Here is a 13,400-nt window from a genome sequence, read left to right as displayed (position 1 = left end):
TGTCTTGATCGCACAGGCCTGCGGAGCCTACGGTGGTCTGTCTGGGTGAGCAGTCTCTTCCAATACCTCAGGAGAATGTGCAGATACTGAGACAGCTCATGCCTGAAGAAGAGGGGAAGATGTCCCTGATCTATATTAGGTTCTCCAGCCCCTTATCCCTTTCACCAATCAACTTCTCAGCTCTTGACTTCACCCCTCCTCCTCCCCACCCGGTTTCACCCATCACCTGCCATCTTACACTTCTTCCTCCCCTCCCCCCACCTTCTTACTCTAACTTCTCATCTCTTGTTCCAGTCCTGATGAAGGGTTTCTGCCCAAAGAGTCAACTAGATGCTGCCTGGCCCACTGATTTCCTGCAGCATTTTGAGTGCATTAAATGGTTCAGCATGGTCTAGAAGGGCTAAAGGCCCAGTTTCAGTGGGTACATTTAATGTCAGAGAAATGTATACTATATACATCCTGAAATGCTTTTACTCCGCAAACATCCACGAAAACAGAGGAGTGCCCCAAAGAATGAACGACAGTTAAACATTAGAATCCCCAAAGCCCCCCCCCCGGTTCCTCCCTCCTGCACGTAAGCAGCTGAGAGTAACAATCCTCCCTCCCCTCACCGGCAAAAAAAGCATCCGCACCCGCCACCCAGCACTCAAGCGTGAGCAAAGCAACAGCAAACACACAGACTTGCAGTACTCCAAAGACTTCACGTTTCACCCAGTATTCGACATACCTCTGTGTGTGTCTCCCTGCCTCCCTCCCTCTCTCCCCCTCTCCCTCTCTCCCCCTCTCCCTCTCTCTCTCCCTCTCTCCCCCTCCCCCTCTCTCCCTCCCCCCCTCTCCCCCTCTCTCTCTCCCCTCCCCCCTCTCTCCCCCTCTCTCTCCCCCCCTCTCCCCCCTCTCTCTCTCCCCCCCGCAATAAAGGAGAAAGAGACGTCTGCATTTCACAGCGAGAAGGGAGACATAACAAACAACTCACTAAGTTATGATTTTAAGAGTCTGTTGCGTCACTTTTTTCGAGCTCTGTGCCCAAAGATCTCAGGTCTCCAGGCACACAGCCAAAGACCTTCTGGCTCCCACAACTCACCGATCTGCCCGGACATCGACCTTCGAAATGCCCGTCTCCAGAGCCACGAGATCTTGGCCCTCCCAAGGCAAGCTGAGCTCTTAGGCCACGCCCTTAGTGTGCAGAATAACGGCCGGTGGTAAGACCCCGAGAACGGGTCCCATTCCCAAAAAGAACCGAAGTCAGTGTGTAACTCCAGGTCAGGGTCTTCAAAAGAACCCCAAAAGGGAGAAATAGAGATATTAAAGATGGAAATAGAGCTGCTTCCGAAGATGCGAGCAAAGGAGTTGCTGTCTGGCGCCATCTTGACTAAGCTCCTCCTCAAGCTGTAGTTTTCTATGACTCTGCTGAGGTCAACTCTTTATTCGCCTTCATAGAAGCCGACTGGCTTGCTGAGTTCTTCCAGCATTCTGTGCATATTTAACCACCAAGCAATCAGACTGTTCTGAAATCCTACCTGAATCAGAGAATCCGACCGACTCGTTGATCCAGGGTCTGAATTGCGCAGCCAGCCATTCCCGTCCTAGGGATAGGCGTAGCATGCGGTCCCTTCCACACCTCCTGGAAAGAGGAACGTAGAAGAACATGGGAATTGAGTCCATTTCCAACCTTCAGAGCAGGAAGGATGTCAATGTATTGGAAAGAGGAAACTTGTTGGAATTGTCCCAGTGTTGAAAGACTTGGAGCAGAATGAGCCTTGAAAGGGATTCAAAATGATGTTCCATAGAGATAATCAGGAGATACTATTTCCACGGGTTAGAAAAGGATCTAAGGTAATTTGGCAAGCAAATACTGAGAAAATGAAGTGTAGTTTTGTTAATATGTCAGTAAACTGTAATCACAGTTTTCCCCCTCAGGGACATTGGAAGCAAGTTTAACAAAAGTTTCTTAAGGGAATTGGGTGAACAAAGTTAGTGAACAATATAAACGGTGTTTTTAAATCAACTTCATTTTAAAATCCTGCTTCACAAAAGCATTTAAAAAAAGTAATGGACGGTAGCGTAGTGGTTAGCACAGTGGTTTACAGCACCTGTGACCCCGGTTCAATTCCCGCCACTGCCTGTAAGGAGCTTGTACAGTCTCCCCGTGACTGTGTGGGTTTCCTCCGGGTGCTCCGGTTTCCTCCCACAGTTTGGAGGAATGTACCGGTGGGTAGGTTAATTGGTCATTGTAAACCATCCTGTGTTTAGGCGAGGGTTAAACCCGGGGGGTTTGCTGGGCAGTGCTGATTAAGGCACCAGAACGGCTTCTTCCGCATGTAACTTCAGAATCAGAGTTAGCTTTAATATAACTGGCAGATGTCATGAAATTTGTAGAATTCGCAATACATAATAATAGGAAAAATATATAAGTAAAATAGTTGAATTAAGTAATGCATAAATAATTTTTTTTTAAAAAAGTAGTGAGGTAGTATTCATGGGTTCCATGTCAATTCAGAAATCGTTGAGTGTGTGCCTTTGGCCTCCTGTACCTCCTCCTGACGGTAGCAATGAGAAGAGGGCATGGCCTGGGTGATGGGGTCCTCAATGATGGATGCTGCCTTTGTGAGGCATCTCTATAAATATATAAAACATTTGGAACTGGGATTTAATTGGGAAAAATGCTTGCATGGGTTGAGTTTAATTAATCACAGGGGAAGGCTATTGGGTCCATCATGTTGATGCTAACTCCCAGTCTCAGGCCTCTGTACCCCTGCAACCTGCTGTCTCCCCCACCTGGCCATCAACTGCCCTTTCTCTGTTTGGGTTATTCACCTCCATCAAAGAAGGGTGAAGAGGTTTAGAGGTGATTGGAAGGATTTGAAAGTGAAGATCAGAATTGAAAACAAGGGAACTTCTTGAGGTCGCAAGCCCAAAGTCGATGGTCAGGGATTCAGCAGGTATTTTAAGGTAGCTGTCGAAAGAGAGTGGGATAAACTGGGTATTCAAGAGAAACGAGCCTGCAGTAGTTGGAGTCTGGAACACTGCTTGGAGGAGCAAATTACAAACAGGAGAAAATCTGCAGATGCCGGAAATCCAGAGCAACACACATAAAATGCCGGAGGAACTCAGCAGGTCAGGCAGCATCGATGGAAATGAGTAGCTAGCAGACATTTTGGGCCAAGACTCTTCTTCAGGACTGGAAAGGAAGGGGGAAGATGCCAGAATAAAAAGGCCGGGGAAAGGGGAAGGAGGATAGCTGGAAGGTGCGAGGTGAAGCCAGGTGGGTGGGAAAGGTCAAGGGCTGGAGAGGAAGGAATCTGACAGGAGAGGAGAGTGGACCAGAGGAGAACGGGAAGGAGGAGGGGAAGGTGATAGGCGGGTGAGAAGAGGTGAGAAACCAGAGTGGGCAATAGAAGAAAAGGGGAGGGAGAGGGGAATTTTTCTTCACCGAAGGAGCAATCGATGTTCATGCGATCAGGTTGGAGGCCACCCCGTCGTAATACGAGGTGTTGCTCCTCCACCCCTGAGGGTGGCCTCACCTTGGCACAAGAGGAGGCCGTGGACCCACGTGTCAGAACGGAATGGGAATGGGAATGAAAATGTTTGGCCACCGGAGAGCTCCACTTTGGGCGGGGAGGCGAGGCGGGAGGCGAACGGGCAGGTGTACCACTTGGCGGCTTGTAGGGATAAGTGCCAGGAAGGATGCGTGGGCAAGGAATTGCGGAGGAAGCAACACCTGGGGGAAAAAGGAGGGGAGAGGAGCGTGTGTGGGGGGGGGATCCCTTTGGAGATGGTGGAAGTTGCAGGAGAATAATGTGTTGGTGGAACTCAGTAGGCCAGGAGGATTCCTTCTTCAGCCCTTCATGTCTTCCAACTATCCCCTTTCAGCTTCTTACCTTATCGCCCCCCTCTCCCCCTCCTATCGACCTATCACCTTCCAACTTGCGCTCCTCCCTCTTCCCCCACCTTCTCATTCTGCCCCCTGCCTTTCCAGTCCTGATGGAGGATCTCGGCAGATCCGGGGGCATCTTTGGAGATGAATTAACGGTCAACGTTTCAGGTCGAGACCTTCCATCAGGACTTAAGGGGCATCAAGACAATCAAGTCCTGATGAAGGTTCTCAGCCAGAAGCATCGGCTATCTATCTCCCCTCCATAGATGCTGCCTGACCCGCTGAGATCCTCCAGCACTTTCTGCGTGCTGCATCTTTTAAGAAACCGGTTTATGTTGGAAAAGAAGCTGTCGAACTGGGCACAGCAAGGACCCGCAGGGGGTAGCCGCGCCGCGGGGTGGAGGTTGAATTTTTGAAAGTCCCGCCACCACAGTGAGGCTCTCTGTTCTCTTGCAGAAGAAGGCGAGTTTTTCCTGAAGGTCCTGATCCCCAGTTACGCTGCAGGCTCGATAATCGGGAAGGGCGGACAGACCATCGTCCAGCTGCAGAAGGAGACTGGCGCCACCATCAAGCTCTCCAAATCCAAAGACTTCTACCCAGGTAAGTGTCCCACGCGGGCATGTGCGCCCCCCCCGGGGCACTGTTTCAGGTGGCCAAGGGCTGGTTGGGCAGAGCTTGCCTCTGTGGTTTTGTTGTCTTGCGGTGATAAGGGGTGTGGAGAAGATGTGGTCACTGACTACGAGGTATATGGTTCGTTACAGTCTCCCCTTCACCGGGAGCTTCAGCCCTGCAGTGGAAAGGTTTCATGCTTCAAGAAGAACTCGACTTGCCCATTGTGGATAATCTACCCGACTCCCACCACTCATTTGCATTCACTGTCCTCCTTTGTCCCATATTCCCATTTATCTGTCCTTCCCCAGTGTCTCCCGAACCACCTATCCACAGTTTCCACATCTGTCTCACCTACCGAAGTGTCCCCGATCCGCCCACCCTCTCACCCTCTTCAGTCGATGTGAGATTATTCTCCCACACACAAGTACGGTGATGCACGGGCACAGTTGAACGAATCGCTTGCCCCGTTGCCCCAGCCGGGGGTAAATATGAAACTTGTGAAGGTTCTGTTGCTGCTCCTTTCCACCGAAAGGTTCGAAGGTGCATTTTCTTGTCAAAGTATGCACGTGCAATACAACACTGATATTCACCTTCTCCAGATAGCCATGAATTATAGAAAGACTGTGGGTGTTGGTGAAAGAAAAGATATCAACCACCCCCCCCCAACCGGAACGAAAAATTAAAAAAAACAAACTCCAAACTCCACCAACTCTCCTTCCTTGTAGCAAAAAGAGAACAGCCACAATAACAATCAACGACCCTCGACCCATAACCATGACCCCCTTCACTCACAGAAACGGACAACAGCTGTAGCACCAGACCCCCAACCACCCATGTGGGAGGAAACCAGAGCACCCAGAGGACACGGGGAGAACGTACAAACTCCTTACAGGCAGTGGCAGGAGTTGAACCTGGGTCGCCTGTACTAGACTACCGTGATTCCCCCAAATCGATCCAGAAACTCCTGACTTTGCTCCTGGTTTCTTCATTTTCCCCTCTGCAGAGCACAACCTGGGTGGCAGGGTAGAGATACGTCTCTACCAAGGGAGACGTAAAATGCTCCTTCCCTCCACCGGCCTGCAGGTCCCCCCATAGCGCCTGCTCAACCCCACAACCCCCACCCCCCATGATCAGGGTCACGTGAAATCATGGGAGCAGGTCGTACGAGCAGCCGGTGCAGATCACAAGTCCTGGTGATGCGACCACTGACGCCAGGCAGACAATCTCTGAAGAGTATTGATAATGGCTGGGCTCACCCGTCTTGTAAAGACACTGCCCAGAAGAAGGCGATGGCAAACCACTTCTGTGGAAAAATCTGTCAAGAACCATCATGGGCCTGGAAAGGCCATGATCGCCTACGTCAGATGATGCGGCACATCATGAATAAGATTGCCTCTAGCGTGTACGGGGTCTGTGAATGAGTCAATATAAAATCGTTCCCTTTCTCTTTATATCCTGTAATGCTGGATGCTGGGTCCTCTGGATGAGTTCAAGGTACATTTATGACCTGACTGCTCACGCTTGCCCGTTTCCCATTTCCCTGAGTGCCTCTGATAATGAAAAGCCATCAATCTCAGATTTAATTTTAACAATTAATGGCCACTATCAATTGCCCAGAGACTTCGAACACTCAAGAGTCAGAATCAGGGTTTAATATCGCCGGCATAGGCTGTGAAATATGTTAACTTTGCGGCAGCAGTACAATGAAATACATGATAATATAGAGAAAAATTACAGTGAATATATATATGTATATTAAATAGTTAACTTAAATAAGTTGTGCAAAAAGAGAGAAAAAAAATAGAGGTAATGTTCATTCTGAAATCGGACGGCAGAGGGGAAGAAGCTGTTCCTGATTCATTGAATGTGTGCCTTCAGGCTCCTGTATCTCCTTCCTGATGGTAGCAATGAGAAGAGGGCATGTCCTGGGTGTTGAGGGTCCTTAATAATGGACGCTGCCTTTCTTAAGCACTGCTCACTGAAGATGTCTTGGATACCATGGACTCTAGTACCCACGATGGAGCTGACTAATTTTACAACTCTCTATAGGTTCCTTCGGTCCCCTGCCCATGCACCACAACCCCGGATGTAAGAGCATAAGACAAAGGAGCAGAATGAGGCCATTCAGCCCATCGGGTCTGCTCCACCACTCCATCATGGCTGATTTATTATCCCTCTCAACCTCACTCTCCTGCCTTCTCCCTGACTAATCAAGAACCTGTCAATCTCGGCTTTAAATATACCCAATGACTTGGCCTCCACAGGTGCCCGTGGCAATGAATTCCACAGGTTCACCAGCCAATGGCTGAAGAACTTCCTCCTCATCTCTGTTCAAAAGGGGCACCCTTCTATTCTGATGCTCTCCCACCATAGAAAACATCATCGTTATGTATGACATCATCGTTATGTGCCGTGTGGTATGACATCATCATTATGTGCCATGTTGTATGACATCATCGTTATGTGCTGTGTTGTATGATGTGGGCAATCATGGTCTTCCCATGACTATGATTGTTCTTGGCAATTTTCCTACAGAAGGGGTTTGCCATCGCCTTCTTCTGGGCAGTGTCTTTACAAGACGGGTGACCCCAGCCATTATCAATACTCTTCAGAGGTTGTCTGCCTGGTGTCAGTGGTCGCATAACCAGGACTTGTGATCTGCACCGGCTGCTCGTACGACCATCCACCACCTGCCCCCATGGCTTCACATGACCCTGATCTGGGGGCTAAGCAGGTGCCACACCTTGCCCAAGGGTGACCTGCAGGCTAGCGGAGGGAAGGAGCGTCTTACACCTCCTTTGGTAGAGATGTATCTCTACCACTCTATTTCATTAAGAAACAAATAACTGTAATTTTCCTGAATATTTGGCTCCATCTTTTCATTCTCACACACCTCCCAACAGGTTTTTCAGCTCCCCAGGCAGCAGAAATAGTTTCAATCCATCCACCTTATCCTCAATATCTAGGTTTTTTTTCCTGTAAGTGGCCTTCTAAATTCCAGGGAAATGCAGTCCCAGTTTCTATGATAAATTATCCCCAGCCCCAGCTCTCTCAGAACAGCACTGGGAGTTTTGGCCTAGATTTTGTGTTTGAGTGTCTGGGACAGGATTTGAGCCCACGATGAGTAACGAGATCACGTGGGCATAGAGTACTGTATCAGGCCCTTCGGCCTAGCGATCGTCCATTTGCTCTGATCGTACGATAGGAGTAATGAGATCATGTGGGCACACAGTATGGAATCAGGCCTCTTGGCCTAGCGATCGTCCATTTGTTCTGATCGTATGATAGGGCCACTTTATTCTCATCACCTTCCGAAAAATACTGTACACACTTGGGACAAGTTATTTAGTGATACAGCTCGTAGGCCCTTCCAGCCCTTTGGGCCTCACCACCCCAGCAATCCCCGACAAATCCAATCAAGCCTAATCTAATCACGGGACAATGTACAATGACCAATTAACTTTCCCGGTACGTCTTTGGACTGTGGGAGGAAACCCACGCATTCCACACGGAGTCTCGTTATGGAACGGTGCAGGAATTGAGTTCCTGGAGAGCCCCCAGCTGTGGTAGCCTTGTGCTAGCCGCGACAAATTCATTGCCACAGATAGATATCGAGGCCAAGTCGTTGGGTATATTTAAAGCGGAGGTCGGCAGCTTCTCGATCAGTAAAGGTCAAGAGTTATAGGGGGAAGGCGGAAGAGTCAGAATTCCGATTCTGAATGGGGTTGAGAGGGAAAATAAATCAGCCATGATTGAGTGGTGAAGTAGACTCAATGGTCTATTCAAACTGGTCTAATTTTTATGGACACAAAACAGTCAGTTGAGGTTAGAAATTCAGGATAGCACACACAATCTCAGCAGATCAGGGAACATCTATGGAGAGGATTGGACAGTCAATGTTTTGGGTCAAGATCTTCCATCAGGACATAAGGGACATCAAGACGATCAAGTCCTGATGAAGGTTGACTGTTTATTCCTCTCTGTAGCTGCTACCTGATCCACAGGCTGCGACAATCAACCCCTGCCCAAGACCCAAGGCTCCGGCAGCAGAGAGGGTGATGGAGACCGGCCAAACGCAGGCAGACGGCGTCGAGCTCCCGCTCGCCTTCTGCTCTCGTCCGTGCTGATTTCAATCTTACTTGGCGTTTTAGTTGGCGAGATTGTCGAGTGATGGAGTCGATGAAAGGTTCGGGTGGCACCATTAGGCCTCACGCTCACTCTCAACCGCGGTAAATTCTCTCAGAGACGATTGCTTAGTCGGCACAAAACACACGTTATTAACATGTAAATTACAGGCTCCAATCGCACAACTAGTAGTAGAAGTATACTTAAAAGAAGAAATGGGAAAAAGCAATTTCGTGAACTGGCTGCGGACGTCGCCATTAGTTGCTGGTGCCATCTTGGTCCTGAATGACAAATCCCTTATTCCGAGACTCTTTCATGGATTCAGACTCCCAGCTAAGGAAAGCACTGTAGACACATCTAACCTGTCCAGCACTGCGAGACTTTTGAATATTTGAAAGAGTTTGCCTCTCCTTCTACCGAATACGGGCTTAGACTGGACCAACTTCACAGTGCAGAGACTCGGGTTTTGATTCTGGCAGATCTGGAGGTTCTGAGGGGTTATTTGGCAAGATTGGATAGTTTAAGACTTTCTTCCTTGGAGAGGAGATTTGATAGAGGTGAGCAAAATTATGAGGGGTATAGATCGGGTAAAAACAAGCAGGCTTTTTCCACTGAGGTTGGGCGGGACTACAACCAGAGGTCATGGGTTAAAGGTGAAAGGTGAAAAGTTTAAGAGGAAACCTCTTCACTCAGAGGGTTGTGAGTGTGTGGAACGAGCTGCCAGTACAAGTGGTAAATGAGAGCTCGATTTCAACATTTGCACAGGTACAGGGATGGTAGTGGTTTGGAAGGCTGTGGTCCTGGTGCAGGCAGTTTAGATGGCTCGGCATGGACTAGATGGGCCAAAGGGCCTGCTTCTGTGCTGTCCTTTTCCATGACTCCACGATTCCTGTGCTGTCGGTCTGGCGTTTGCACCTTCTCCCCCCGACAGCACGTTTTTCCTCCCTGGGTGCTCTGGTTTCCTCCCACGTTCCGAAGATGTGTGGGTTATTGGGTTAACCGGCTGCTGTAGGTTACCCCCGCGCGTGGGTAAGTGTGGAATTATGGGAGTGTGGGGAGACTGGGAGAAGGGAGTGAGCTTAGCAGAGATATGGGAGTCTGGAGCACCAGTCTGCCGGAGGAACTCAGCAGGTCGACCGGTATCTGGGTGAAGAGGAATAACTGAAGTTTCTCTACGGGCAACGTTTCAGGCCAAGACCCTTCATCAGGACTGACTGATGAAGTGTCTCGGCCCAAAACATCCACTGTTTACTCCTTTCCATAGATCCTGCCTGGCCTGCTTTTTTCCTCCAACATTTTGTGTGTTGGTACTTAAAATTACACCATAAGACCATAAAATATAGGAGCAGAATTAGGCCATTTGGCCCATCGATTCTGCTCTGCCACTTCATCATGGCCCAATCCATTTTCCCTCTCAGCCCCAATCTCCTGCCTTCTCCCTGTATCCCTTCATGCCCTGATCAATCAAGAATCTATCAACCTCTGCCTTAAATGACTTGGCCTCCACAGCCGTCTGTGGCAACGAATTCCACAGATTCACCACTCTTTGGCTAAAGAAATTCCTCCTCATCTCCGTTCTAAATGGACGTCCCTCTATTTTGAGGCCGTGACATCTGGTCCTAGACTGATCCTGTGAACCTTTACTGTATCCGCCATGTCCTTCCTTTGCATGGGAGATCAGACCAAGATTATCATGAGCCCCGCAGGCCAGTGTGTCTGGACTTGTTAATTATTCTCTTATCTAGAGTCTTTAAGGCCTGGTGTTTTCTGGTTAATCTTGTCGAGTTAATTGTGACTGGCATGGGTTTTCTGCATTCAGACTGGCATGGGTTTTCTGCATTCAATGATTATTTCAGGTGGACTTCTGTGTCATACTCATTGTGGGGTTCTCGTACATGTCTGGAGAATGATTTGTCTTGCGGCGTCACTCGGTCAGGCCACTGAAGTTCCAGTGGATTCCACTGAATAAACTCTTATTCCTGGCTCAGTATGGGAGCCCATTGTTCCTCCACCCCTGTGTTTGGTCTGTCTACTCACACCAAGACAAAGATACGATATTCCTGCAGCAGTTACACTGCAGCGTTGGAGCGGAGGTGATTTTTCACTTTCTGTTGTCTTGTGACATTGAGGAGGGGGCTTGATCTTCATCCGCGGCCAATGGTCATCCCCCTCCTGTCCTTCATCCACGACCAATAGTCATCCTCCCTCCCATCCCCCACCAGCGGCCAATGGTCATTCCCCTCCTGTACACCAGCAATGGCCAATGGTCATCCCCCTCCTGTCCACCAGCAATGGCCAATGGTCATCCCCCTCCTGTCCTTCATCCTCAGACAATGGTCATCCTCCTCCTGTCCACCAGCGGCCAATGGTCATCCCCCTCCTGTCCACAACCAGCGGCCAATGGTCATCCTCTCTCCTGTCCACCAGCAATGGCCAATGGTCATTCCCCTCCTGTCCACTAGCAATGGCCAATGGTCGTTCCCCTCCTGTCCACCAGCAATGGCCAATGGTTATCCCCCTCCTGTCCACCAGCAGCTGCCAATGGTCATCCACCTCCTGTCCACCAGCAGCGGCCAATGGTCATCCCCCTCCTGTCCACCAGCAGCGGCCAATGGTCATCCCCTCCTGTCCACCAGCAATGGCCAATGGTCATCCCCCTCCTGTCCTTCATCCACAGCCAATGGTCATCCCCCTCCTGTCCTGAGGTGCTCGTCAGGGCCAGCTCGGTCACACCCGTTTCCTTGGGAAGGTACTCTCAGATGTCTGCTCCAGTCCCATCCTCTGCAAGGCTTCTGTTTAAAGAGCAGGTTGTTTAATCTGAGTATGTACTGTTGAGTGTGGGGTGGTAAACGGAGCTTTGCTTGGCCTCTGAGCGTGACAAGATTGATCCCGTGCCTCTAATGCAAACAGATGGTGCGTATCAGACACCTCCCCATTATCTCCGACTCCTTTTCAGACAGTCCATCGAAGAGGGTTCAAAGAACTGACTGGGGGGTGGGGGGAGGACGTGTTCCGCACAAGATGTCACTAGGCCGTGTGCGTAGCCAGGAGCTTTGCATGTCAATGAGGTTGTGTTCATGTGTAAATGAGTGGCCGCACCTGCTCCCGCGGACCTCTGACCCGGTCAAAATTGGTGGGGTGGCCCTTGTTTTTGTTTTTGATTCACTGGCCGTAGGCATCGTTGGCAATGCTGGTGCCCCTTTGTCTCCTCCGCCAGCCGCGAGGTTGTCACCAAGTCTCTCCCCTCCCCCCCCACTTGAACTCTTGCTCTCTGCTCCCAAGGGAAGGACTCTGTGTTTTTGAATGGTCTCTCTCCCCAGTGTTGTTACCGAGGTTCTCTGATTTATGGATTGGACTGTGGACTGTAGTTCAGACTGGACTCTCCTCAGTTTTATCTCTGTATATTCTGTGGTTCCTCCGTTCTTTCTTGTGGCCACTTGTACAATTTGTTAGTTTTTTTGCGCGGCTGGGAGTTTGATATTCTTGTTGCCATTTGTGTGATTTGTTTTTTTTATTTATGTATGTGGAGGGGGAGGTTGATGATTTTCTCTGAACGCTTTCCATGCTTTGCTTTGTTTTGCGTGGCTATCTGGAGAAGACGAATCTCAGAGTTGTATACTGCATACACACTTCGATAATAACTGAACCTTGAACCGGTGGTGGGGGGTGGGGAAGCTTTTGCTCTGCTTGAGGTGATGACGAGCCGTCACGGAGGCGGTGTGGGTCACCTACGGGCCTGGGACAGGTCAGGTAGATCCACGTGAGGAGGGATGTAGGTGAAATGTTGGTCTAGAAGGTTTGATCGCGTGATTCGCGATGTTAACAAACTGAGTAGTAGTTTAATTGAATGATGGTAGGAAGCAGAGGGCGGTCTTGGACAGTTGTGTTTCAGAATGGAGATCAGAGTGCTGCAATGCGTCGCAGAGAACAGTGCTAGGTCCACTGCCGTTAATGATACAGATGAAAGTACAGGAGACACCAAAATTGGTAGCAGAGTAGCATTAGGTGTTCTCAGCTTCCAATAGGCTATGAATCCCGTAAAATACGGGACGGAAGGAATGGACGTTGGAATGTCACTCAACCAAGTGTGAAGTGGTACATTTTGGGAATTTATTTTTAAGAGAAGAGAGCATGGTAACAAGGCCCTTCCAGACCACCGAGCCTGTGCCCCCCAAATAAACTGGTGTCTAATCAATCTTATTAACCTGTAAATGTTCAGAATGTGGAGGGAACTGGTCACGAGGAGAACGCACAAACTCCCTACGGACAGTGGCGGAAATGAACCTGGGTTTCTGGTGTTATAAGAGCCTTGCTGCACCCCGGGGGGGGGGGGGTCAGGGCGCACACGAGAAATGGCAGATCTCCAGGGAGTGTCGTTGAGCCGATAGACCTGAGGATTGAAGTATCTGGGTCTCTGAAAATGGGAGCGCAGGTAGCCAAGGTGGCCAGGGAGGCCTTCAGCGTGTTTGGCCGAGAAATTGGGGTGCAGAATTGGGACGTGAATGGTGCAGTTGTACAAAAACAACAGGAATTCTGCAGGTGCTGGAAATTCAAGCAACACACATAAAAGTTGCTGGTGAACGCAGCAGGCCAGGCAGCACCTCTTCCTAGAGATGCTGCCTGGCCTGCTGCATTCACCAGCAACTTTTATGTGTGTCAGTTGTACAAAAGGTTGCTCGGGCCACACTTATTGTGTGCAGTCTGGTCCCCAAAACTATAGGGATGATCTGACAATGCCAGAAAGGGTGCAGAGAAGGATTCACGAGGGTATTACATGGATTGGAGGGGT

General features: G+C 49.7%; 1 protein-coding gene across 1 annotated transcript in view; it reads left to right on the top strand.

Annotated features, from left to right (window-relative positions):
• LOC140204431 (RNA-binding protein Nova-1-like) overlaps nucleotides 1–13,400 on the top strand; it is a 282,659-nt gene that overhangs the window by 77,622 nt on the left and 191,637 nt on the right. Inside the window, exon 2 of the mRNA XM_072271152.1 lies at nucleotides 4,331–4,474. Coding sequence (XP_072127253.1) covers nucleotides 4,331–4,474 — 144 coding nt within the window. The remainder of the gene's footprint in view (nucleotides 1–4,330; nucleotides 4,475–13,400) is intronic.

Source organism: Mobula birostris, chromosome 10 (genome assembly GCF_030028105.1).
Source record: "Mobula birostris isolate sMobBir1 chromosome 10, sMobBir1.hap1, whole genome shotgun sequence".
Taxonomy (NCBI): domain Eukaryota; kingdom Metazoa; phylum Chordata; class Chondrichthyes; order Myliobatiformes; family Myliobatidae; genus Mobula; species Mobula birostris.
The sequence above is the reverse complement of the archived record's forward strand: the minus strand, read 5'-3'. Positions and strand labels throughout refer to the sequence as shown.